This window comes from Rhinatrema bivittatum, chromosome 5, assembly GCF_901001135.1.
Source record: "Rhinatrema bivittatum chromosome 5, aRhiBiv1.1, whole genome shotgun sequence".
Lineage (NCBI taxonomy): Eukaryota > Metazoa > Chordata > Amphibia > Gymnophiona > Rhinatrematidae > Rhinatrema > Rhinatrema bivittatum.
The window spans coordinates 308,256,655-308,282,856 of NC_042619.1; the positions used below are offsets into that span (position 1 = coordinate 308,256,655).

Genomic DNA, 26,202 nt, shown 5'->3' on the forward strand with positions numbered 1-26,202 from the left:
GAATAGGTTTCTTGTTGTGTGAAAGAGAGTGAATGGCCTCGCAGTTCTAGACCGGGCGACCGCGTTCTAGTCGGGGCAAGTGTGACCCTTTTGTGTCTGGCAGATACGGACCCCTTACCTATCTGCTATCCCTTCCCCTCTTTGTCTGTGCCTCTATCCTAAATGGGTGGGGGAGGGTCTACCCCGTTAAAAGTTATGACTGAGCACTTTAGCGAAGTGTTTGACAAACATACCTGTACTAAACCTGGTATGATCCAACGCTGTGCCTATCGATGGCCGAGCTTGTGCGTCAACTGGCCCCCGAAAGGAACTTTCGATTTTGTTACGGCCTCTAGAGTCCGAATAGTAGTCACAAAAGAAGATCAGCCAGGTTTTCCTGAAGATATCCCATATATTAATGCCTGGATCGAAGTTATTCTCAATCCCCCGTCCTGGGCACAAAAGTTAGTAGAGGGAGCTGCCCTCATCATGGTGGCGCAGATGCAGAAGGCGGGCCACCGGAAGTCACCAAACCGGAAAAGAAAGGAGAAGTCGGCCATATTGGACGCAGACGGCATGACGTCACCGGAGGCGGCCATATTGGTAGTCCAGAAGGACGAAGAAACTACAGAAAAAAAAAATTAAACCACTGCCGGCAGCGGAGACCATATTAATTGATGAACCAGAAGTTCTAGCACCGCCGCCTTACATCCCACTTTACCCACCGCTACTTAATCTGCCACCGATTCCTTCTTATGAACAAGCTGAGCCCTTGCCTAGTACTTCACAGGAAACGAAAAGAGAGTTAGAATCGGTAAGGGCAGAGGACGAACCGGAACCTCCTGTCTCAGCCCACACTCGTCGGAGAACACAAGCGGCTGCCAGTCTCCAACTCCCAATCAGAGAAACTGCAACTGTCGTACCTGCGGTCCCAAGTGAGGAAAATGCTTTCCAAACTGCACAGACTATTAGACTATATACCTATGTCCCTTTTTCATCAAGCGATCTTTTTAACTGGAAACAGCTCGGCCCTTCCTACGCTGAAAAACCAGATCAAATGATTGATTTTTTAAACGGAATTTTCTCCTCACATAATCCCAACTGGGCTGACATCCGCCATCTGGCTTCTTTCCTGTTCACCACTGAGCAGCGGAGACAAATACAACAAAACATGGACGAAGCAGCCAGAAGTGGAGCCGGGTCAGACGGTGATCCTGATGCCGCCGCAAGGGAACTTGCTCCGACAACAGACCCTCACTGGGACTACCAAACTTCCAGTGGACGAGACCGCATCGCGGCTTATCAGAGAGCCTTCCTAGAAGCCTTAAGGAAGGGAAAAAGGAAAATTATGAACATGACTAAAATCCAGGATATAGTACAAAAAAAGGACGAAACTCCGGGAGACTTCCTTGAACGATTAATGGATGCGTATCGCAGATACAGCCCTTTTGATCCAGAAGATCAAAAGAACCACCCCATAATAGTCATGAGTTTCGTAGGACAGTCATGCCCCGATATACGCCGAAAAATCCAGAAAACAGAGGGATTTGAAGGAATGAACATCAGCCAGCTCAAAATTATGGCAGACAAAGTCTATGGAAATAGAGAGCTGGAAGATGAGAAAAAGGAGAAAAAAAGAAAGTAGCAGAAGGATGAGAGAAAGTGTTAACTTGTTAGCGGCAGCAATGGAAGAAACTAATTTCGGAGAGCAAGCCAGGAAGTATCGAGGATACCCTGGGCAGAGAGGAAGAGGCAACCCGCCACAGAAGGCATGGCAGAGAGGAAGATCAGGAAGGGGCGGATCGTTCAGAGGAGGAAGAGCGCCTATAGGGGTCAATCAATGTGCATATTGTAAACAAGAAGGACATTGGAAGGCTGATTGCCCTGAGAAACCACGGGAGGACGAAGGAGGGAACGGTTCAAAACCCTCAAAATCTCAAGAAACTGAATGGCAAATGGCGTTGGACGAATTGTCAGATGAGTCTAGTGACGATATCGGGCGAAACTCATGACTAAACAAGGAAGCCCTGCCCTCCGATCCGTTGGTGGAAATAAAGGTTGGGTCTAAAACCTTCAAAGGATTACTAGATTCTGGAGCACAACGATCTGTCATGACTACTGCAATCGCTATTCCCACAGCACAAAGCATCTCCATTGTAGGGGCCTCCGGGAAACCACTGGCAGCCCCTATTCTTCAGAATCGACAGGTTCGAGTGGGAGGACAATTAGTATCCCACCGATTCCTCTATGTCCCTGGATGTCCAGTCCCACTAATTGGTAGAGATCTCCTTTGCAAATTAAGAGCCACTCTACAGTTTGAATCAAATGGTGAAATCAAAGCTTCCTTTGCAGACAACCCTGTTTCCCTTATTTGCCCTCTTCAGGAGGAATGGAGACTACATCTTCCCATAGTCGAACGAACCATCGAGCACCGATATGAGGAAGATACCCCTCTCAATGTAAAACGAAGGTACCTGATGGATAGCGTACCTTCAGTATGGTCTGAAAACAATCCAGGAGGACTGGCAACCGAGGCTGACCCAGTCTGGATAGAACTGAAAGAGAATGCACAAGTCATTAACCAAGCCCAATATCCTATTCCCTACGTGGCCAGGCAGGGAATACAAGTACATCTACAAAGACTATTTGACTTGGGTATCCTGCGACAAGTCCGGTCTGCCTGGAACACTCCCTTGCTACCAGTAAAGAAACCTGGTACTAATGACTATCGACCTGTACAAGACCTACGAAAGGTAAATAGCCAAGTGGCGGACTTGGTGGCCCTGGTACCCAACCCTTACTCCATTCTAGCTCAAGTCAACCCCACATCAAAGTGGTACAGTGTAATTGATCTCAAAGATGCTTTCTTCTCCGTTCCGGTAGCAGAAGAATGTCAGAAGATCTTTGCCTTCACATGGGAAAATGCACACACTGGAATAAAACAACAGTACACCTGGACTCGGTTTGCCTCAAGGATTCAAACATTCTCCCACGCTTTTCGGGGGAACAGCTGGCAAAAGATTTGAAAATTTACCAGAAAAAATATGGGCCAGTAATACAATACGTTGATGACTTACTGTTGTTCAGAGACACATATCTTGACTGTGCGAAAGCTACCCTTCACCTGTTACAGACATTGTATTCAAAAGGGTACCGGGCAAGCAAAAAGAAAGCCCAAATCTGTGAATTAGAAGTAGAGTACTTGGGTTTCCGAATCCGTGAAGGCACTCGATGCCTTGGAATCTCTCGTACAAATTCGATAAGACATCAGCCTACACCAACCTGCAAAAAAGAACTGCGAGCATTTCTGGGAGCTACTGGATACTGCCGGCTTTGGATTGCTAACTATGCAGTTATTGCCCAGCCCCTATACGACAAGCTGCGGGGTAAAGAAGCAGAATCTCAACCCTTCCAGTGGGAAGGACATGAACTGGTACACTTACAGCAACTAAAAGAAGCCCTGATCTCACCCCCTGCCCTGGGGCTACCTGACGTAACTAAACCATTTCATCTGTTTGTAGATGAGAAAAAAAGAATGGCCATTGGGGTCCTAACTCAAATCTTCGGATCATGGGAAAGACCTGTTGCCTATCTGTCAAAAGGAATGGACAATGTTGCCAGAGGATGGCCGGGTTGTCTTCGAAGCATCGCGGCTGCATGCATACTAATTCCAGAAGCAGTCAAGTTGACATTTGGACAAACTTTGCAAGTAACAACTCCTCACACTATTCAGGGACTGCTCGAAACACATGGACCAAAGTGGATGACCAACTCACGTCTTGTAAAGTACCAAGCCTTACTATGTGAAACTCCTGAAATTCAAATACAAGACAGTAAAAACTTAAACCCAGCCACTCTAATGCCAGCACCTGAACCAGTAAGCCATGATTGTGAAGAAGTCATGGCTACAGTACACTCCAGTCGACCTGACTTAAGAGATCAGCCTTGGCAAGGCGCATGGACCTTATTTACAGATGGAAGTAGTCAGGTAAAGGATGGAGTACGAGTGGCTGGCTATGCAGTAGTAACTGAAGATGATATCATTGAAGCTGGACCTTTGCCTTCAGGAACGTCTGCACAAAAAGCTGAATTAATTGCCCTTACTCGAGCTCTTCAGTTGGCAGAAGGGAAAACTGTAAATATTTATACAGACTCTAAATATGCCTTCTTAACCATCCAAGTACACGGAGCATTGTACAAGGAACGAGGGTTTCTCAATGCCGAAGGAAAACAATTGGCAAATGCGCCAGAAATCCATGAACTGTTAAAGTCCGTATGGCTACCACACAAAGTGGCCGTAATGCATTGCAAAGCACACACTGGAAAATCTGATCCTATCGCAAGGGGAAACCAGAAAGCTGATTCTGCCGCCAAAGCAGGAGCCCAAGATCTTTATCAAACAAAAATGACCATATGTCCCCTCTTGCAGTTTCCAACTGAAGTACCCACCTACTCAGCCGAAGAAAACGACTGGGCAAAAGCTGAAAATTTCCATCAACAGAATGGGTGGTGGATCATATCAGACGGACGGATATGGATACCTGATACTATTGCGTGGACAATAGTAAGAGAAGCACACTGTCATACACACCTGGGACGTGATTCATTGGCAAAACTACTGGCAAAAACATACTATATAAACCGAATCACACAATTGACTAAACATGCAATTAATCAATGTGTTACGTGTGCAAGAAATAATCCTCGTAATGGACCTGGTCCTGCACCGGGACACGTTCTAAGGGGAACTATACCATTTCAAGTCTGTCAAATTGATTTCACCCACATGACCCCTGCACAAGGTTACAAAGCCATGTTGGTAGCAGTATGCACCTACACCGGATGGATTGAAGCTGTGCCTACACGAACAGAAACTGCAAAGGAAGTCGTTTCCCTATTATTGAACCAAATCTTACCACGATATGGCTTACCAAGGCAGATCAACTCAGACAACGGCCCAGCTTTTACCAGTGAAGCAACTCAACACCTCACCAAAATTTTGGGCCTCAAATGGCATCTCCATTGCACATGGAGACCTCAAAGTAGTGGGACTGTTGAACGAGCTAACAGAACTTTAAAAAGTCAATTAGCTAAGCTATGTCAAGAAACAAGAACCAAATGGCCCAAAATGCTACCATTGGCATTGCTTAACATCAGATGCACTCCACGACAATCAGGACTAACCCCTTATGAAATGATGTACGCAAGACCGCCACCGTTGCCCTCTTTCCCCGAATCCTTACAAGTCCAAGGGGAAATGTCACTCAGCAACCAAATGAAAGGACTCTACAATACTGTGGAAGCAATTCGCAAATATACCTGTGAGACAGAGCCATTAATCTTAATCAATCCTATCCATAAATTCCAGGTGGACGACTCTGTGTGGATCAAGGAATGGGACGAATCAGACTTCCTTAAACCTCGATGGAAGGGACCATTCACTGTGCTGTTAACCACACCCACCGCTCTCAAAGTATCCGGTTGTCCCACCTGGATCCACTGGACACGAGTCAAACCAGCCACCGAAACTTGGCAGGTCTCCAAGACCGGTGACAGCACCCTGCGCTTTACTAGAAATACAGCAAAGGTCAACCTACTATAGAAACTAATGCAGTCACAGAAATACTAATAATCTGTTTGTTTCTTTCTTTTCTCGCAGGCATCAAAAGCATATGATCTCAATGCTCTGGAAGTGGGTTATCAGTACCATCCTGGTAACCGCTCTAACTATCATATGCCCTTCTAGCAGCGATTGGAAATGGTTCATCAGCATCATCTATATCATCATTTCTGCTCAACTATGGCTCATCTTTGCCATAATCCGAGAATCCTATGGCTACTAATGATCCTAATAGCTATAGTACCAACATCAGTTCAATCTTCGCTCAGCCAAAACTGTACAGAATGCATCAAGCAAGTCCGCACTACAACTGAAGACGGGTACCAGTTGGTATTCACAATCATTCATCAATCTCAGCCACCACCATTATGTATAAAAAAGCCTGCTTGTGCCTTAAACACCACTCAAGGACAACAGTCTTTCCATCGATGTATCCTTAACGGCAAGCTCATCTGTCATTCGCCTACCACACCCAAGTACTACAATATAACACTCACCACTGGATTGCCAAAAGCTTATACTTCTGACATCGTACCAGCTGGAAAAGGAATTCTATACTACATCAATTCAACAAAGGTCCTAATTGGGGGACCACCCATTGTCTCCATTGACTTTAATGCCTGTGATGCCATCGACAAACATCCAAGTGCAGTACATTGTGGTTCTCCAGCATGGAAGAGAGCCTACACTTTCAATCACAAATATCTCTGCCCTTATGACCGTTCCAGTAATCCCTCCCGGTGGCTACCGTGTGCCGGGGATAAAGAACTTTCCGGATGGAAACTGGTCTGTGACTATACTGGAGGAGGATATTCAGGATGCCCTGGAATGGGTCGACTAAGTAAGGGAGCGGGAAACCTCATTACTCTAGAATGGCCAGTTCGGTCTGAGGGATCCCCATGGCAAGATACTTGGGGTTTTGGAATTGATGGCACAGGAGGAGATCCCATGACATACCTTACCATCACTCAGCGACGAGAAAAGCCGCTCCCTATCATTCATCAAACCACTGTGGTGGGCTATCAGTCCTTCTTCGATGAAATTTCTCAAATCAATGAGGAGTTGAAAAAGCATGCTATCTCCAACCAAGCAAAAAATATGTTCATCAATTTAGCTGAGAACATAGCTTTATCTCTGAAAATACAAAATTGCTTTGTCTGTGGTGGCACCAATATTGGAGAACAATGGCCATGGGAGGCCAGGGAGATTTTTCAAGCTGATTTGAACACTATGAACACATCCACCACGTATAATCGAAATCACAATCCTTATGAATGGGCTCTACAGACGGATGTCATCGGAAGACAATGTTTGTCACGGCACTTCTCCAAGTCGTACAAAGTGCCCGTCGGCAACTCACCATGCACAGGAGTTCTCACAGTTGCCAGCGACACTCAATCATGGTGGCAAACAGAAAACCAGACCATACCCACACCATTCTGGACTGAGCCTACCTTAAACGCTACATGGAAAGAAGCTGGCCAATTAACCACGTCGTTCATAGCCCCAGACGGCTATTACTTCGTATGTGGACGACGTGCTTATGAACAACTACCTCCTCAATGGTACGGTACCTGCTTCCTAGCTACTATCTGCCCTAGCTTCTTCTTGCTACCAGTCACAGCAGGAGAAACGCTAGGGGTGCCTGTCTATAGTCCAATGAAGCCAAGTAGGCGACGAAGACATAAGGTCTCTATCGGAGACTGGTCCGATCAAGAATGGCCACCCGAACGGATTATCGAATATTATGGTCCAGGAACATGGGCAGAGGATGGTTCTTTTGGATACAGAACACCTGTATACATGAACAACCGTATCATCAGACTTCAAGCTGTTCTCGAGTTCCTCACCAATGATTCCGCTCTAGCCCTTAACATTCTTGCCAAACAGAATACCAAATTAATTACTGCCGTATACCAGAATCGATTAGCCCTGGATTACCTCCTTGCTCAGGAAGGTGGTGTATGTGGGAAATTTAACCTTTCCAATTGTTGTTTGCAGATCGATGATAAGAGTAAAGTCATCGAAGAAATCACAGACCGTATGGTGCGGTTGGCTCATGTTCCGGTACAATCCTGGTCCGGAGCCTTGGATTGGACAGCTTCATTACCTTCCTGGCTTACATCGATTCCTGGGTTCAGAGAACTTTTATTCCCTTTATTATTTTTCTTACTATCCTGTGCACTCCTCCCTATGTGTTTCCCTCTTTTCCTCAGGAGCCTTTCGTCTATGATGGAGAAGATCGCTGATCGACGAGCAGCAGCCCAAATTATGATGCTGAACCAGTACGCTTCAATTTCTTCATTACCTTTCAGTGATTCTTCGGACTCAGAAGATGAATCTTCAGTTTACTATGACACTAATTTTTAATTTAAAACATACGGCCACCTTGTTTGCTCAGGTGAAGTCCGGCTACAAAGGGGGGTGGAGCCAATAGGGCCCATCCGTCTCAAACCGGTGAAGACACCATCGACCTGGCTAACAATTTAGGGCCTTACTCAGTATTATGGTACTAATTATTTTTTTTGTCATTTCAGTTACTTCACATATGAAGGTGATACTTACGCCTTCTTACCGAAGTTGAAGTATCAAAGGGGGGAATGAAGGAGTTCAATTTTATGGACTATCGCTGTACGGGAAGATCTGAAGAACTATGTCTAATCATGCTACAGTGAAACGCACAGCCATCTTGATTTACTAACATTTGCAACGCAAACGAACCCTAACACGTAATGACGTACTTACGCACTAACGTTTAGTGAACGTGACTCCATTTTGGATTCATATTTTGTATTGTATTAATACGAACGCCGTCGCAAATGTCTAACCCGTCAATTAAATGACGAAACAATAGTCTGATCATAAGCTGCACCTACTAAAGACCACGCTAGCTATTGCTTGTTCAGCAGTTTGTAAAATGATTGTTCAGCAAAACCAGAACGCATGTGCAAAAGATAAGAATTGTAAAGTGCATAAAAGTTTGCTCCTAAGGGGGCGTGGCATGCAGTTGTACTGAGCCTTTGTCTTAGCTGCATCTTGCTAGCAATAAAAGTCTATCTTTGCGGATCAGTTGTCTGGACCTCCTTACTGATTAAAAACAGACGGTTACAATAGGAACCGTTCTCTATTGGGCTATAGTGCAATGTGCCTTCCTTCACTCACAACTACCCTGGGCAGGGGACAAATCAAGACAATCTGCTGCCCTTGAGGCAAGGGATGAGATAATGCCCCCCCCCCCCCTCCCAGAGCATGGCACAAGTCAAATCACTGAGAAGGTCAAGGGGAAGGGTTCCCCTTGGAGTCTGGCCCTTTCAGTGATTTGAAATGCTGGGGAAAGGGGAACACAGGGGTAGGGGTTCCCAGATAACTTTGGCAATGTGTAGAATTGTCATGCCAATGAAGTTAGCTGAATCTGATATTTCTAGGCACATGGCAATCCTGCCAGACTTTCAGGAACCCAACCACCTGCCTTAGACTCTTCCTTAGCATCTGCCCCCCTGGGGATGTGGGAAATGGGTGACTGAGGGAGTCTTTCTGGCACACTCAGGGTTAGTGCAAGAGTATTAGGTACCATAGGAAAACCTTACAGCCTTGAGCCACCCCTTCCCCCCAGGCCCCTCCCCACACACAATTAAATATTTATTTATTCATTTATTTTAAAATTTCTTATTAACCACGTCCTTGACCTCATAAGGGAAATTTTACATGAAAAAGGACAATCAAAGTAAAGTCTTCTGCGATAAAAAATCACTTACAATAACATGTATATTATATTTGCAGGCACTGCTGTGGTGCCAGTCAGAAAACCCTGCATAAAATACACTTGGAACCCATATGGTATTAGGCCTGTTGTAAAGAGCATTGGATGTGGGTTTTGTTGTGCACCCGGCTCGCGCAAGGGCCTGCTCACCTCGCTAGCTCCTCTGCAGTTCACTAGTTGGCCTCCCCAGCGGCAGCCGCGAGCTCCTCTAGGCCTCGGGGTCCCGCGGTGGCGGTCACCGGGCCTTCCACTGCGCACCAGGCCTCATGCTGGAGTTCGGCGTCTCCAGTGGCGTTGGCCATGCCCCTACACGCGTGGACCGCCCAGCCTCTTGTAGGGCCAGGGGCGGGTCCTAGCTCCTCGGTACTCCCTGATTGATGGAACGATATAAGGAAGTCCCTGCCTGCACTTCCTTGCCTTGGCAATTAGGTCGGCACTGCATGTGTACTAGTTTGCCTCCGTGTTCACAGTTTGTTCCAGCATCCTACTGTTTCAGCATCTGTACTCTGGTACTGACCTCGGCCTGTTCCTTGACCTTCCTGTCTGCTGTCTGCATCCTGACCTCTGCCTGCCTTGTGACCTCGTCTGACCTCCAGAACCTGACATCTGCCTTGTTGACTACTCCTCGGACTGACCCTCAGATTCTGACCTCGACTGCCTTTGACCACGTCTCCCGATTCTGTCTCTGTCCCTTGCCTTGTCATCGTCTACGCTGTTCTGGCCTTCCTTTCTCCTCCAGGCCAACAGCGTGAAGTCCGACCGCGCTCCCTTGTTTGTGGGCACACCTCTCTACTACCTCTCCGGGAGACCCTGCGAGGCCCACCTAAGTCCAAGTGGCCCAGGTCCCTACGGGCTCCACCCGGGGAACTTCGGGCTTCTAGTGGTGAAGCTCATTCTAGCCTCTGTCTCCTCCTGTGCTTCGCCCTCTGGGGGCAGGTGCTTCCATGTCCCTACCAGGGAGCCGTTTTTCCACTGCTCCAGGACAAGGGTCCACTCCAAGCGCAACAGGTTGCCAAGGCCATGGACTCGGCAGAGTCTCCCGCCTCCAGGACCCTACCGGGTTTGGCCGCCACAGTCCAAGAACATTGCAGGGCTTTGGAATTGCTAGCCTCTTCGGTGGAAGAGCTTCGTTCCCAGCTGCGAGATACAGCTTTGGCCAATCCCATGGGCCTATCGGCTTCTATGCTACCCAAAGCATTGTTGGCGCTCCCTGCACCTCCTTGATACAATGGGGACCCATGCTCCTGTCGTGGATTCCTCAATCAGTGCTTCATGCAATTTGCACAGCAACCATCTTTGTTCCTGAAGGAAACAACCAAAGTGACCTTCACCCTTTCCCATGCCAGAGAGGCCCATGCCAGAGCCTTCCCTTCCCTTCCAGTCCATTCCAATTAAGGAGCGGACTGGGAGGGAACTTCCCTACCCCCCTACCCATGCTCCCTCCCTCTTTCCCCTCTCCTCCTATGCTTTCCAAGCTACCCCAGTTTGTTGCTCTCTTCAAGCAGACCTTCGGAGATCCAGGCCGCCAAGCTGTAGCCAGCCATAATCTACTCCACCTTCGTCAAGGGTCTCGGACCCTCTCTGAGTATACGGTGGAGTTCAGGACCCTGGCTACTGAGCTCGGGTGGCAAGAAGATTGTCTGCAAGTCATCTTCCTAGATGGACTCTCCAGCGCACTCAAAGATGAACTCTCTGTCTGTGAGACTCCCACATCTCTAGAGGACCTGATTTCCCTCACCGGGAAGATCGACCATAGTCTCCGGCAAAGGCGCCTAGAAGTAAAGGCTTCCCGCTCTCCTACACCACGTCCCATGCATGTCCAGAATCCTCCAGCCAAGATTCCAGCACCACCACCCTCTCCCGTGGTGGAACCTATAAAGGTGAACCGTGGGCGACTGTCTCTGACTGAACGTCTCCGTCTGAGGAAGGAGGGTCTTTGCCTTTACTGTGGCACTTCCGGACATCTTCAGCAGTTCTGTCTGGTCTATCCAGAAAACTGCAACGCATGAGCCCGGCGGGTCCCGAGCTTAGGCGCAACTGTCACTGGCCCCCAACTCCTGCTTCCAGTCTCTCTGGGCATCGAGGCTCACTCCTTCGCCACCACTGCTTTTGTCGATACAGGAGCAAGTGGCAGCTTCATCATGGATGACATTGTCAAGCTTCTGAACATTCCTCTTCAGCCATTAGATGTGATCCTCCGCATCGCCTCTATTCAAGGAGAACATCTTCCAGGGCTCATCACCCATCATACAGTGGCTGTCCGTCTTACCGAGGGCACTCTCCACGAGGAGGAGATGTCCTTCTATGTGCTAAAACATTCCACACATCCCGTCTTTCTGGGGCTGCCTTGGCTTCAGGTCCTTGAACCCCAGTTCGATTGGCATTCCCTGCAGTTGGTGCAATGGAGGTCCCAATGCCAGAAGACATGCCTACGTCATGTCTCCCCAACAGTCTCTGTCATGAAGTCTACCACTCTATCTGGTTTTCCTACTCAGTATGTTGAGTTCGAAGACGTCTTCTCAAAGCAGAAGGCGGATACCTTGCCTCCGTTAATCAAATTCAATTGCTCCATAGAGCTTCTGCCGGGCACACCTCCCAAGGGCAGAACTCACCCAGAAACCCTAGCCATGTCTGAGTATAACAAAGAGAACCTAGAAAAAGGGTTCATTCGTCCCTCTGTTTCTCCCGCCAGAGCAGGCTTTTTCTTCGTCAAGAAGGACGGCGGCCTTGATTACAGAGGGCTCAACACCATAACCTGCAAAGACCGTTACCCCCTGCCCCTTATCAGTGAGCTGTTTGACCGCCTTCAAGGGGCACGGATCTTCACCAAGTTGGATCTGAGGGGTGCGTACAATCTGGAAAACCGCATTCAATACTAGTGATGGTCACTATGAATATACAGTGATGCCCTTTGGGCTATGCAATGCCCCAGCGGTCTTTCAACGCCTTATGAACGAAATCCTCCGAGACCTCTTGTATTCATTCGTAGTCGTATATCTTGATGACCTCTTGATCTTTTCCAAAGACAAATGTTGATTCTAAAGAAACGCTGGAGATGTTAAGTAACTTGAGACTTTTATTTAAAGAAAGACAGAGACAAAGACAACAAGGGAGGGGAGGAACAAATTATTTTGTTCCCCGTAGTATCAGGCTTACAGCAATCATGTGAATACCTTGAATCTCAGTCTTCCAGCAATATACCCACACTTTATATATTCCTTATACTGACCAGAGTATATTTAGAGTGTTATTTCTAGATAAGTAAGGACCATTTCATTTGAGAATGTATTAGACTAATCAGCTAGTGGGTCTGGGGTGTTGGCTGGCTGCATTCCAGCATGTAGGCAGGGTCCTCTGTAGTCTTAATCTAAAACTAGTATTCAGGTATACAGCACAAAGAGGTGTCAGAAAGACAGTGCATACCTACATCTTGAATCCCATCGAGATCATGTTCAGTTCATCCTCCAACATCTAAGAGAAAATCAACTATATGCCATGTTAGAAAATTGCCTCTTCGAGCGAAATCGCTTACTCTTCCTAGGGTACATCATATCTGATCGAGGTTCCTCCATGGATCCAGAGAAAGTCCAAGGGATCCGAGACTGGCCTCAGCCAGTAGGCCTACGGGCCTTACAACGTTTCCTTGGTTTTACTATTACCAGAGCTTCATTGCCAATTATTCTACCCTAGCTGCTCCGCTCACCGCCATGACCAAGAAAGGGGCAAACACTCATGTGTGGACACCCAAAGCCCAAGCTCCTTTCAGACGTTAAAAGAAGCCCTTGTCTTCAGCATCCAGACCCAAGACATCCATTTGTTGTTGAAGTCGACGCCTCCGCGATTGGAGTAGGAGCCGTCCTAAGTCAGTTTTCTCCAAAGGGTAAATTGATACCTTCTTCATTCTACTCCCACAAGTTCTCTCCTACAGAGCAGCACTGTTGTTGACCGAGAACTTCTCACCGTCAATTTGGTGCTCCAAGAGTGGCGCAACATAAATTTACCATTTTCACCAACCATAAGAATCTTGAGCATCTAAAAGAAGCTCAACTCCTGAATCCTAGACAAGCCTGAAGGGTGCTCTTTTTGAACGGTTCAGTTTCATCCTACATTATCGCCCAGGTCCCAAGAACCTCTGTGCTGATGCACTACCAAGATCCTTTGAACCAGAGGATATCCCTGATGTTCCTAGACACATCATAGATCCTGCCTGCGTATCCCTCGCCTTGACCACCACAATTCAGGTTGGGAAAACCATTGTTCCATGTAGATTACGTGAACGAGTTCTGAAATGGACCCATGATTCCAAGTTGGCAGGACACCCGGGTCGTACCAGAACCCTAGAGATGCTGAGGAGATATTATTGGTGGCCCAGCATGATGCAAGACTCTCGTAACTATGTGGATTCATGTCCTGTCTGTGCCCAACAGAAGCCACCTACCAGACAGCCTTGGGGCCTTCTCCAGCCACTCCCAGCACCTACCGAGCCATGGTCCAGCATCTCAACGGACTTCATCACAGACCTGCCTCCATCCCAGAACAATACCGTAATTTGGGTCATCGACCGTTTTTCGAAAATGGATCACTTTATTCTCTTGCTGGGCCTTCCTTCGGCCCCAGAACTAGCAAAGTTGTTCCTGAAACACATTTTCCATCTCCATGGACTCCCAAAGGAAATAATCTCTGATCGAGGACCACAGTTTGCCGCCAGGTACTGGTGCTCCTTATGCAAGAAGTTTAACATTTCTTTGAATTTCACATCGGCTTATCATCCACAGGTCAATGGTCAAGCTGAAAGAACCAACCGGACCTTGAAAACATTCCTTCGTTCCTATGTGAATGACCAGCAGGACAACTGGTCTGATTTGCTACCCTAGTTGTCGCATAATACCCATGTCGCTGCTGCCACTGATGTATCTCCGTTCTCTGTGGTATTCAGACAACCTCGGCTGCCATTTCCAGTTCCTCTGACTGTTCCTTCTCTAGCTGCACAATTTATGGCCCACACCATTCGCCAGGTGTGGAATCAAGTCCAAGAACACCTTACCCAGGCCACTGAACGCTCCAAGCGTACTTCCGATGCCCATAGACGTCCCCCTCCACTCTTCCATCCTGGTCAGAAGGTGTGGTTAAGGCCCGACACATAAGGTTGAGACTTCCTTCTCATCGCCTGGCTCCCAAGTACATCGGGCCGTTTCCAGTACTTCGAAGAGTGGGAGCAATGTCTTATCAGCTCCAGCTACCATGTGCCATGGGCATCCATAACACATTCCATGTCTCGCTGTTGAAGACTTTGGTCCTCTCCTGGCCCTCTCGTAGAGTTCCTTCACCTACACGGATCTCTACTGAACCAGACTCGTCACTCCAGGTAAGAGAGGTCCTCGACGTCCGTCGGTAGGGATGTGCATTCGTATTGACCGCATATGTAAAACGCTACTCATATTTTTTTTTAACTTAAAAAAAGGATTCGACATATACGATCGGATTTCCCACATATCCAACATAGCTATGTTGGATATGTTGGAAATCGCGATTGTTGAGCCAAAATAAAAATTTAAACCCCCTCACCCTCCTTAATCCCCCCCCCCAGACTTACCACAACTCCCTGGTGATTGAGCGAGGAGTGAGGACGCCATTTCTGCAATCCTTGGCGAGAAGCATGTGACGTCGCGCCACGTCGAGTGACGCGGCGCCACGTGATTCCCGGCGAGTTCGCGCCGGAAGGCTCGTTCGGCCCAAAAAGAACTTTTGGCCAGCTTGGGGGCCAAGCTGGCCAAAAGTTCTTTTGGGCCGAACGAGCCTTCCGGCGCGAATTCGCCGGGAATCACGTGACGCCGCGTCGGAGTGACGCGGCGCCGACGTCACGTGATTCCCGGCGAATTCGCGCCGGAAGGCTCGTTCGGCCCAAAAAGAACTTTTGGCCAGCTTGGGGGGACCTCCTGACCCCCCCAAGCTGGCCAAAAGTTCTTTTTGGGGCCGAACGAGCCTTCCGGCGCGAACTCGCCGGGAATCACGTGACGCCGGCGTCACTCGACGTGCCGCCGACGTCACATGCTTCTCGCCAAGGATTGCAGAAATGACGTCCTCACTCCTCGCTCGATCACCAGGGAGTTGTGGTAAGTCTGGGGGGGGGATTAAGGAGGGTGAGGGGGTTTAAATTTTTTTTTTTGCACATATGGACATATACCCAACTCATTTAATTTTTTTTATGTCCATATTGACCACAAATGGGACTCCCTTTGGACATATGGACATATGGACATAAACTTTTGCTCTGCACATCCCTATCCGTCGGCGTCGAGGTAGATGGGAGTACCTCTTAGCCTGGGAGGGTTATGGGGCTGAGGAGAATTCATGGGAACCTTCCCACAATATTCTTGACAAAGAACTCCTTAAAGCCTTCCATAGGACCTATCCTGACAAGCCACGGCCGCGTAGAGGGAGGCCTAGAAGAGGGGGTACTGTTGCGCGCCCCATCCGTGCCTGGCCGCGTATGGGCCTGCTCACCTTGCTAGCTCCTCTGCAGGTCATGGGTCGGCCTTCCCAGTGGCAGCCGCGAGCTCCTCTAGGCCTCGGCGTCCTGCGGCGGTGGTCGTCGGGTCTTCCACTGCGCACCAGGCCTCACACCAGAGTTCGGCGTGTCTAGTGGCGTTGGCCATGCCCCTACGCGCGCGCGGACCGCCGGGCCTCTTGTAGGGCCAGAGGTGGGTCCTAGCTCCGCGGCGCGCCCTGATTGATGGAATGATATAAGGAAGTCCCTGCCTGCACTTCCTTGCCTTGGCAATCGGGTCGGCACTGCATGTACTAGTTTGCCTCCGCGTTCACAGTCTTGTTCCAGCATCCTACTGTTCCTTCGTCCTTCTGTTCCTGCGTCTGTCTGTCTGTCTCCCCAGGTAGTACCCTCGGACTGTCTCTCTCTGCTACTGACCTCGGCCTGGTTCTTGACCTTCCTGTCTGCTGCCTGCATCCTAACCTCTCCCTGCCTTGTGAACTCATCTGACCTCTGGAACCTGACCTCTGCCTTGTTGGCTACTCCTCGGACTGACCCTCGGATTCTGACCTTTACTGCCTTTGACCATGTCTCCTGATTCTGACTCTGTTCCTTGCCTTTTCATCGTCTACGCTGTTCTGGCCTTCCCTGCTCCTCCAGACCAACAGCATGAAGTATGACCGCGCTCCCTTGTTGTTCGTGGGCATGCCTCTCCACTACCTCTCCGGGAGACCCTGCAAGGCCCACCTAAGTCCAAGCGGCCCAGGTCCCTATGGGCTCCACCTGGGGGGACCTCGGGCTTCCAGTGGTGAAGCTCATCCTAGCCTCTGTCTCCTCCTGTGCTTCGCCCCTTGGGGCAGGTGCTTCAAGGTACCTACCAGGGAGCCATTCTCCACTGCTCCAGGACAAGGGTCCACCTCCAAGCGCAACAGGTTTGACCCTCTGAAAGTCATGAATAAATGAATTACAATTACAGTATAGTAAATCTCCCATACCAAAACAGCACTAACTGACAGTACTCAAACAGTAACAATCCTACCTATGAAAAAACAACTCTGCAAATTTTACACCAGGCCCTAAAACACCAGTCCTATTAGGAAAAAAGAACAAACCAGGCTCCGTATGAATCCCTAAGCAGGACTGAATATGCAAAGTGAGGCAGCCACCACAGGGATGTTTGGGGGACCCCTGCTGCTACCTGAGGTGGCCTTCTTACCCTGCCTAATTATAGAACTGCCCCGACCCTGGGGGTGGAGGAGTTTTCTCCTCTTTTTATATTTTCCCCTTCTTCTCAGTATAGTGACAATCATTGGTCAGAGGCCCAGAAAATGAAAAATCTGACTTGGGAATCAAATCGAGATCCTGCACAGTACTTTCCACTGGGTCAGCTCTTTTTCTGCCTTTTCTAATAGATGGAGATCCTGTATGAGGTTGGGTGCCCAAAACTGACACCCCCACCCCTTTCCCCTCCTCACTCCCTGACTCTACAACCTTTCCCCTCCCCCTCAGGCACAGCTCTGGCTGCTGCTGCTTGACTTTGCACACTCATTCCCAGTTTTATCAGCAGCTAGTATTCCTGGTTAGTGTTAGCAAGTAATATTCTTATCCAGATATACAGCTGTCTAGTCTTATGCCCCAAATGCATTATTTTATACTCTCTACATTAAATCTCATCTGCCCATTATCCTAAAAAGTATCTCTTGTCTTTCTGTAAACTCAGCAAGTCCTTCTGGTTATCTTTAGCAATGAGCTGACGCCAGGCAATTTGGTGCCTATGGCCAAGTGAAAAACTGCGCCCTCCCCGTTTACACAACCCATGACACCACGTGTTGGGAGACTGTTAAATGTTACTTTGTACAGCATTGCCCATGGCCAGTGCAAGGGTATTAGGTTCCCTAAGAAAATCTTACAGCCTTGCACCCCCCCCCCCCCACCCCATCCTCACACACAATTATACATTTATAATAACAGATTTTACTCAAAAAAGAACATTCAAAGCAGTGTTATCGGAGGTAAAAATATCACTTACAATATGTATTTTATATTTACATGCACTGCTGAGGTGCCCACCAGAAAACTGCAAAAAAGCAAAAGACATTTGGAACCCATTTGGTATTAGGCCTACTGTAATGCATCTTGGGCATGGGCATGACCCTCAGAGAGCCACTTAAACAGCAACAAACCCTACCTATGAAAGTTAGTACTATAAATATTACACCAGACCTAAAATAGTAATAAACCTCCTATTAGGAAAACAGAACAATCCAAGCTGCTATAGATCCCTACATAGAAACTACACACTAATGGAATACCTCACTTCAGTCACACATGCAAAACACAGTCCCTCAAATACAGAATAAAGAGATCATACAGTATAATTAGAAATGCACAGACAAATACTGAACTGGAAACTGCAACAATCCAAATTCTGTATGTACTGCAACAATGTAAAAAACAGAAACATTACCATGCCTCATAAAACAAAATTAGTAAAACCATACCAATAAAAACAATAATTCAAAACAATTAGGGGCGGATTTTCAGAGCCCTGCTCGCCTAAATCCGGCCAAATCCGGGCGGATTTAGGCGAGCAGGGCCCTGCGTGCCGGTGAGCCTATTTTACATAGGCCTACCGGTGCGCGCAGAGCCCCGGGACTCGCGTAAGTCCCGGGGTTCTCCGAGGGGGCGTGTCGGGGCGTGTCGGGGGTGGGCCCGGTCGTCGCGGCGTTTAGGGGGCGTGTCGGCAGCATTTTGGGGGCGGGTACGGGGGCGTGGCTATGGCCCGGGGCGGCCCAGGGGCGTGGCCGCGCCCTCCGTACCTGCCCCCAGGTCGCGTCCCGGCGCGCAAGAGGCCTGCTGGCGCGCGGGGATTTACGCCTCCCGGAGGGAGGCGTAAATCCCCCGACAAAGGTAAGGGGGGGGGCTTAGACAGGGCCGGGTGGGTGGGTTAGGTAGGGGAAGGGAGGGGAAGGTGAGGGGAGGGCAAAAGGAAGTTCCCTCCGAGGCCGCTCCGATTTCGGAGCGGCCTCGGAGGGAACGGGGGTAGGCTGCGCGGCTTGGCGCGCGCTGGCTATACAAAATTAATAGCCTTGCGCGCGCCGATCCAGGTTTTTAGCAGATACGCGCGGCTCCGCGCGTATCTACTAAAATCCAGCTTACTTTTGCTTGCGCCTGATGCCCCAGCAAAAGTAGGCCAATTTGCGCTATTTGAAAATCTACCCTTTAATGAACAGAATAACATTCAATAATTAAAAACTCATATAAACATCTTCCAAGCATCAATACAATTTTTCAAAAAACAGACACATCAAATAACACCCAGCAATTAAAATAAGGATTTTAAAAAATTCCCTGTTATCCATACCTTAGAACTTTTGATTTTCATATGTCCTGAAATTGTCATGGATTAGCAGGCAGATAATAACTGGGGTAGTTGTACACACACATGCTCTCTCTCACTCTCCCACACACAAGCACACATGCTCTCTCTCACTATCCTGCACACATTCTCTCCCTTTACTTTCCCACACCCAAGCACACATGCTCTCTCTCACTCCTTGATGGAGCAGGCAACAGCAATCTCCCTCAGCCCCTGTGGCCAAGGGAGTTACTTCCAGCCACGAGACTGTGCCAGCTCTAGCATTGGACTACTTCTGGCAGGGGCGCTCCTCCTCCTCCGAAGCAGTGCACCTCCGTCGAAATTGATGGCATGGTAAGCGTGGCCTTAGTAAATGGAAAAGCAGCATGGCCCTACCAGAATCAGCAGCGGAGCCGCTCTGCTTTTCCGCTTACTAAGGCAGCGCCGACCAAGCCTTCAATGTCGATGGGCCCACGCTGCTTTTCTTTTGCTAAGGACCCACTGGGGGCCGGCTGTTCTGCTTTCATTGGCACACAGCACCTTTTGGTAGCAGCGCCTATGGCCGTGGCCATATTAGTGATAGGCACGCTATGGCTCTGCTTTAGCATGAGAGAGTTGGATGTCATCTGCAAAAATGGCAATATTGCTCTTACAGCCCTACCTCTAGGTCACCGATGACCAATTAAATAACTGCAGATGCAGCAAGGATCCTTGCAGGATCCCCACTGACTATCTTACTCCAGTTTGAATATATACCAATAATTGTGGCTCACATGATGCCTTCCCCTGGGAAGTCTCCCAGTGACCCAGAAAACCCAGAGCCACCAGGTGAAACCTGGAGCCCTCCCAGCTCTCCTTAGGACTGATCTTTCCACGGTAGCAGAAGTAAACCTAAAGCTTAGCAGAGCAGTCAAAAGTGAAATCAGAATTCAAGAAAGCCCCGAAAAAGCACAGAAGAACCTTAGTTGCAGGGAATTGAAAGTAAAATTGTAAATTAAATAGGGTCTGCTCTGCACTTGTAGTTGTTATCTGCCATCACTTCCTGTTAACAGGTTTCTCACCAAGCAATCCCACCAGAGTGCTTTACGTATGCAGGTTATGTGCTCCATAGAAAATAAACCAGGAGAACCACCAGGAGCCACTGGCAGTCTGCAGCCTGCTCAGAAATACCAACCAGGGCTGTGCTGTTATGCCTCAGTTACTTCTCTTTCCAAAGCCCCAATCGGCAAGCTATCACGGAAGAGGGTAGGCATTTGCTTTGCCTCTGCCTGGTTGCCAGCATTAGCTGACACTACAGTCACTCCTACTTAGGGTTTCTGCTCTATAAATCCCCCTAAACTCTGATGGAAAATAGGGGAGAAATAGGGTTGCCAACATTTCTGCTGACCATAACTGGACACTGGGGGGAGGGGGAGGGTCCTTCTTCCTTATTTGCATATATTGCAAATCCTGCCACTTGGAATTCATTTGGTATTAGGCCTACTCTTAAATTGTTGATGTGGGCTTGGCCCTCAGAAAGCCATGAGTAAACTAAATTACAATATAATAAAATTCCCCTATCAAAACAGCACTAACTGCCCTCAATTAAACACTAACAGCTAGAGGCGTTATAAAGTATTTAAAAGATCTGGGTCACAAGGCCATAAGTCCTTGCCCTCCCTCTCCCTCTGAGATTTTTAACAACTCAACAATCCCATGGAGCGCACTGTTAGCCCGTGTTTGGACGCGCGTTTTCGACACGAAAACGCGCGTCCAACCCCCCCCCCCTCCGAAACTAATAGCGCCCGCAACATGCAAATGCATGTTGATGGCCCTATTAGTTATTCCTGCGCGATTCAGAAAGTAAAATGTGCAGCCTAGCTGCATATTTTACTTTCAGAAATTAATGCCTGCCCAAAGGCTGGTGTTAATTTCTGCCGGCGCCGAGGAAGTGTACAGAAAAGCAGAAAAAAATGCTTTTCTGTACACCCTCCGACTTAATATCATGGCGATATTAAGTCGGAGGCCCCAAAATTAAAAAAAAATAAATAATTAAATCGGCTGGCAGCCTGTGAGTCGGAAGATGGACGCTCAATTATGCCAGCGTCCGTTTTACAAACCCGTAGCTTTCAGCGGGCTCGAGAACTGACGCAGCAAATTGAGCGTTGGCTGTCAAATCCTCTGACAGCTGCCGCTCCTGTCAAAAAGGAGGTGCTAGGGACGCGCTAGTGTCCCTAGCGCCTCTTTTTACTGCAGGCCCTCATTTGCATGCGGGCCGATACTAAATCGCGCGCACAGGAGAGTGGCCTGTGCGCGCGTCGGGAGAGCGGGTGCTTGCCCACTCTCCCGCACTTTTTTCTGTATCGGCCCGACAATCTGCAGCTCCTCTCCCCCCCTCACCCATCAGAGAACAATCCTACAAAGCAAAAGAGCAAATGTACCATACCATACCACACTTATCAGTCTCAGTTACCACTCCACCCATGGAAAGGCCATACTGCAATTCTTATAACAGACCCTAGCACAGGCAATCCATTTCCTCCTGTACGGAGTAAAACACAGAGATATAAGAGATGCATATCCCAATCATGATACTAAAAGTAAAATGCTTTTTTTTCCCCCCTTTACCTTTGTTGACGGGACACTATTTTTTTAATCAGGTTCATTGCAGTCTCTCTAACATTTCCTCTCTTCTCTTCACTTCCTCCCAGACACCTACCTCCAACATTGATCTTCACCTTTCAATCTTTCCTCTGCTTTTCTGTCTACTCAAAGTTAGATTTCACTATATCTTTCCCCCTCTCACCCTCTTTCGTTCTCCTTTTCACCTCTCACCAGCTTTTCATCTCACTCATCTCCTTCCCAACCCATATCTCATGCTCTCCCCTTCCCAGCCCCCATTCCCTTTTTTTTCACTCTTTTCCTCACCTATTTCCCCTTTTGTCTTTCACCCACTCCCTAGAACCCCCATTTCCACCCTCCCTAGCCACTCTTCTCTGCCTCTCATCCCTTCACTAGGCTCAGTTACGTTTGTCGCTCATCCACCTGCCTCCAGCCCCTTTCTTCTTACTCTCTGCCCAGTCACCTCCTTCTCAGTTGCATTTCTGTACTTTCTCACCCATTTCATAGACCCAGCCCTTTCCACTACCTCCCGCTCCTTCTCCAGGTCCTTCAAACCACATCTTGACCCATCTTCAAAAGATTAACCCTTTTCTTCTACCCCCACATCTTACATCCACAGTCCCATCTCATATCTCTCAGCCGATCTAATGCACCTCCACTCTTCCCCCTGCCACCCATTCATCCACAAGAGCCTTTCTCCCCAATCTCAACCATTTTCTGAGTCTTCACTCTGCCCAAACATCCCTGAGCATCAACTTTCTCCCCCATACACGACTTGTTCCCCCTTCCCCCAATATGGATGTCCCTAATACTCTTCCCCCCCTCACCAAATCTGAGCATCCTCCTCTCCTTCATCCTTCCCCGAGTCCCCCCCCCAAATCTGAGCATCCTCCTCTCCTTCATCCCTCCCCGAGTCCCCCCCCCAAATCTGAGCATCCTCCTCTCCTTCATCCCTCCCCGAGTCTCCACTTCCCCCTCCACCCAATTCTCACTCTCTCTCTTTCCCCATCCCTAAATCCATATTTTCTGGCATCCCTGCAGCCCCTCCAGTCCTCCCTTGGAGCTTTAAATTTGTTCTTTTGGACACTCTGCCCCTCCCTCATCCATATAAACTGGAAAATACAATAAGCATCTGGAACACCCACCTAAAATCATTTCAACATCTCTTAACAAAAATGGCTCTCACCCTCAACAATAACAAAACTGAAATGTTATATATATGCAATAAAAACTCACCTTTATTTAATCCCCAGTTCAATAGCTACACTACAAACAAAGATTTCATCCATAATACAAAAAATCTTGGAATCACAACTGATAATGAAATAAACTTTAAGAAACATATTAATAATATAATAAAAGAAGGTTTCTTTAAACTTCACATTTTAAAACGAATTAAACCTCTTCTACACTTGAAGACTTTACAAGGCTTTACAAGGCTTAATTTTTTCAAAACTAGATTACTGCAGTGCAATTCTCCTAGGTCTTCCAATTTCAACTATAAAGCCTTTTCAGCTTCTACAAAATGCAGCAGCTAGATCTTTGTCCAACTGCAAAAGAACAGAACACATCACTCCGATCCTTACAACAACTTCATTGGTTACCAGTGATAATATATAAAACCACAGGATAATATATAAAACCCTAACTCTAATCCACAAAGCTCTCTATAATAATAAAACTGAATGGATGAAAGACACACTTCTTTTTAAAGACTCACTTAGAAACCTAGGTTCAACAAATACTGGGCTTCTCTTAACCTCTTCACCAAGAATGATGCACCATCAATTTACAAGAGAACGTGCTCTTTCCATTACAGGACCAGCTTTATGGAATACTTTACCCACAGAAATAAGACTTGAAGAATCTACTAAAACTTTCAAGAAAAAAAAAATAAAAACTTGGCTTTTCAATAAAGCATTTACAATGTCTTAAGATCAATAACCCCTCTTTCACTTTCAATTATACCTTCCCCTTTACTTCCCATTCCCCTTCCTTTTATGTTATCAATCACTACACTCTTTAACCCATCCCTCTCTTGTTTCTCCCTCTTCTCGACCCCCAATCTTTCACTGATCACACTCCTATTTTTAACATATATGATAATTATATATTGTAATACATATCCTATTTTTTCCCCTCATTTGCTATATTTTATTACATTGTATCCATTTTTTAGTTAAAATTGTTATATGTAAACCGACATGATGGCATTAGCTGAATATCGGTATATAAAAGCAAATTAAATAAATAAATATTGCGTCTGGCTCTTGCAAACTGCTCCAGCAAATCTTCATTCTGCAGTGCTGACATATCGATGTGATATGTAAAATCGAACACCGGTATATAAAAGTAAATAAATAAATAAAATAAATATCAAATCTACACTTATTTATTTATTTATTTATTTAATTAACGTTTTTATATACCGAGGTTCTGTAACAATGTCACTAATCACTTCGGTTTACATATAACATTGAAATGACTTAACAAGTTTGTCTTACAGAGAACAAGGAAACGAGGAACTGGGACAAAATTAAATTAAATTAGATTAAATTACCTAGAGCATTATGAAATACATCATTATAAATAATAGAAATCTAACATACTAGCGATTAGTATCAATCATGTAACAAGTGGTCGATCGTTGGCAGTAGGAAATTGTAAGAGTTTCTATGATTATTAAGCAGTGAGAGACATATTGAGTTGTCCATGGAGGGGGAGTGTTGGTAGACACTTGCCAGATTGTCTTCACGGAGAGGATGGTGGATCCTGGAATGCCCTTCCGAAAGAGGTACTGAAGATGAAAACAGTGAAAGAATTCAAAGGGTTATGGGATAAACACTGGATCTCTAAAGGCTGGAGGATGGGAATGAAGAAAAGAGTGCATGGGGATAACTTGCTGGTGAGGAGGTTACTACTCCTAAGCAATAAGCCTACAGACTGTTAGTGCAACTCCATCAGTGCTCTGCTTCAACAGCAAGGAGATACAAGGAATTGGATTCAGACAGTAACCAAACAAGGGCCCTGACTTTTACGGTTTGGGAAACTGATAAGCATGGGGGTATCCTGCACGGCACGGAAGATACTATCAGAAGCTTGCTGGGCAGACTGGATGGACCATTTGATCCTTTTCTGCCATTTTTATGTTTGGTCAGCTATTTAAACCACGTGGCTGTTTGTGATTCAAAAAGTTGATGAGTGAACCATGTTGATGGAGACCAGAAGTGCGGTAAAGGGAAACAAATTCGGGATCAGGTTTTCAGTTCCAGACTGAGTATAGAAGAGGGAGGTGGGGGGAGAAAAAGGCAGGGACAGAGCAGCTGAAAAATAAGTTTAAAGATCCAATGGGGAAACAGGAGGGGATAGGGAGACTCCGTGCACAGGCTCCATGCTTGCATTCATAACGATGACGCTGAGGTGGAGTCAAGGAGAAGAGGTGATAGTAGAAAGCAACAGCGCAGCACTTTAAACCCCGCAGAACCAAAGGAAGAGTAGCAGGCAGTGGTTCTAAGAACATGCCCGGCTGCCCAAGCTTCTGCACTTCGTCTCCTCTCGCACACTGTCGGATCAATTCTGTACAGTGCGCTGTTTAACACGGGTTTGGCCGCGTATTTTTGAGGGGCGTCTATTGCTCCTTATACTGTAAGGGATTTAGCGCCTCGAAAATGTGTGACCAAACCCCCTGAAAACTAATAGCGCTCATCACATGCAAATGCATACTGATGAGGCTATTAGTTAGTCACCTGGGATACTGAAAGTAAAATGTGCGGCCAAACTACTCATAAATTAACACCAAGGGCAGGCGATAATTTATGAGCAGCCCAGAAAAGTGTACAGAAAAGCTGAAACCTGCTGTGGTTTCCCTGAACCTGCTGACAGAGCCACCTCGACCCTAGTCCCTTCTTTTAGCCCGACCCCTCATTTAAATATAGGATCGCGCGCCCAGGAGAGGTGCCTGGGTGTGCATTGGGAGAGCGGGTGCTCAACACAGATCTCGTGATCCGTTCCGAATTGGCCTGTTTGTTCTGCAGCTGCACCAGGAAGAGCAGGCACCTGACTGGATCACCACTGCCAAGCTTGCTCTGATTGGCCAGCACTTGAGCAAGCCTTTTTGGACCGGATATCACAGTCTGGTTACCCTTGTAACCGGACACTGTACAACGAGCTGGGAAACCAAGCTGTCCGGTCCAAAAACTGGGCAGTTGGTCACCCTAGGGAGAAACGAAGACACTTCTACTTACGGACTTTTGTTCTTCCCAAAATTATTCTGTAAGAAAGCAGAAACAGGGGAATTTAGTATGTGAGGAAAGGAAAATTAAATGGACAGTTTCATGCCCCTGGCCTGCCAAAAATCCATTCAGTTCTGTAGGGGGTTCCCTGAGGCTGCAGGATTT

The 26,202-nt window shown here is 47.4% G+C and overlaps 1 protein-coding gene across 1 annotated transcript in view; it reads right to left on the reverse strand.

Annotated features, from left to right (window-relative positions):
* The window catches only part of SH2D6 (SH2 domain containing 6), a 152,446-nt gene that overhangs the window by 122,878 nt on the left and 3,366 nt on the right, over positions 1–26,202 (reverse strand). Inside the window, exon 2 of the mRNA XM_029604282.1 lies at positions 26,050–26,075. Coding sequence (XP_029460142.1) covers positions 26,050–26,075 — 26 coding nt within the window. The remainder of the gene's footprint in view (positions 1–26,049; positions 26,076–26,202) is intronic.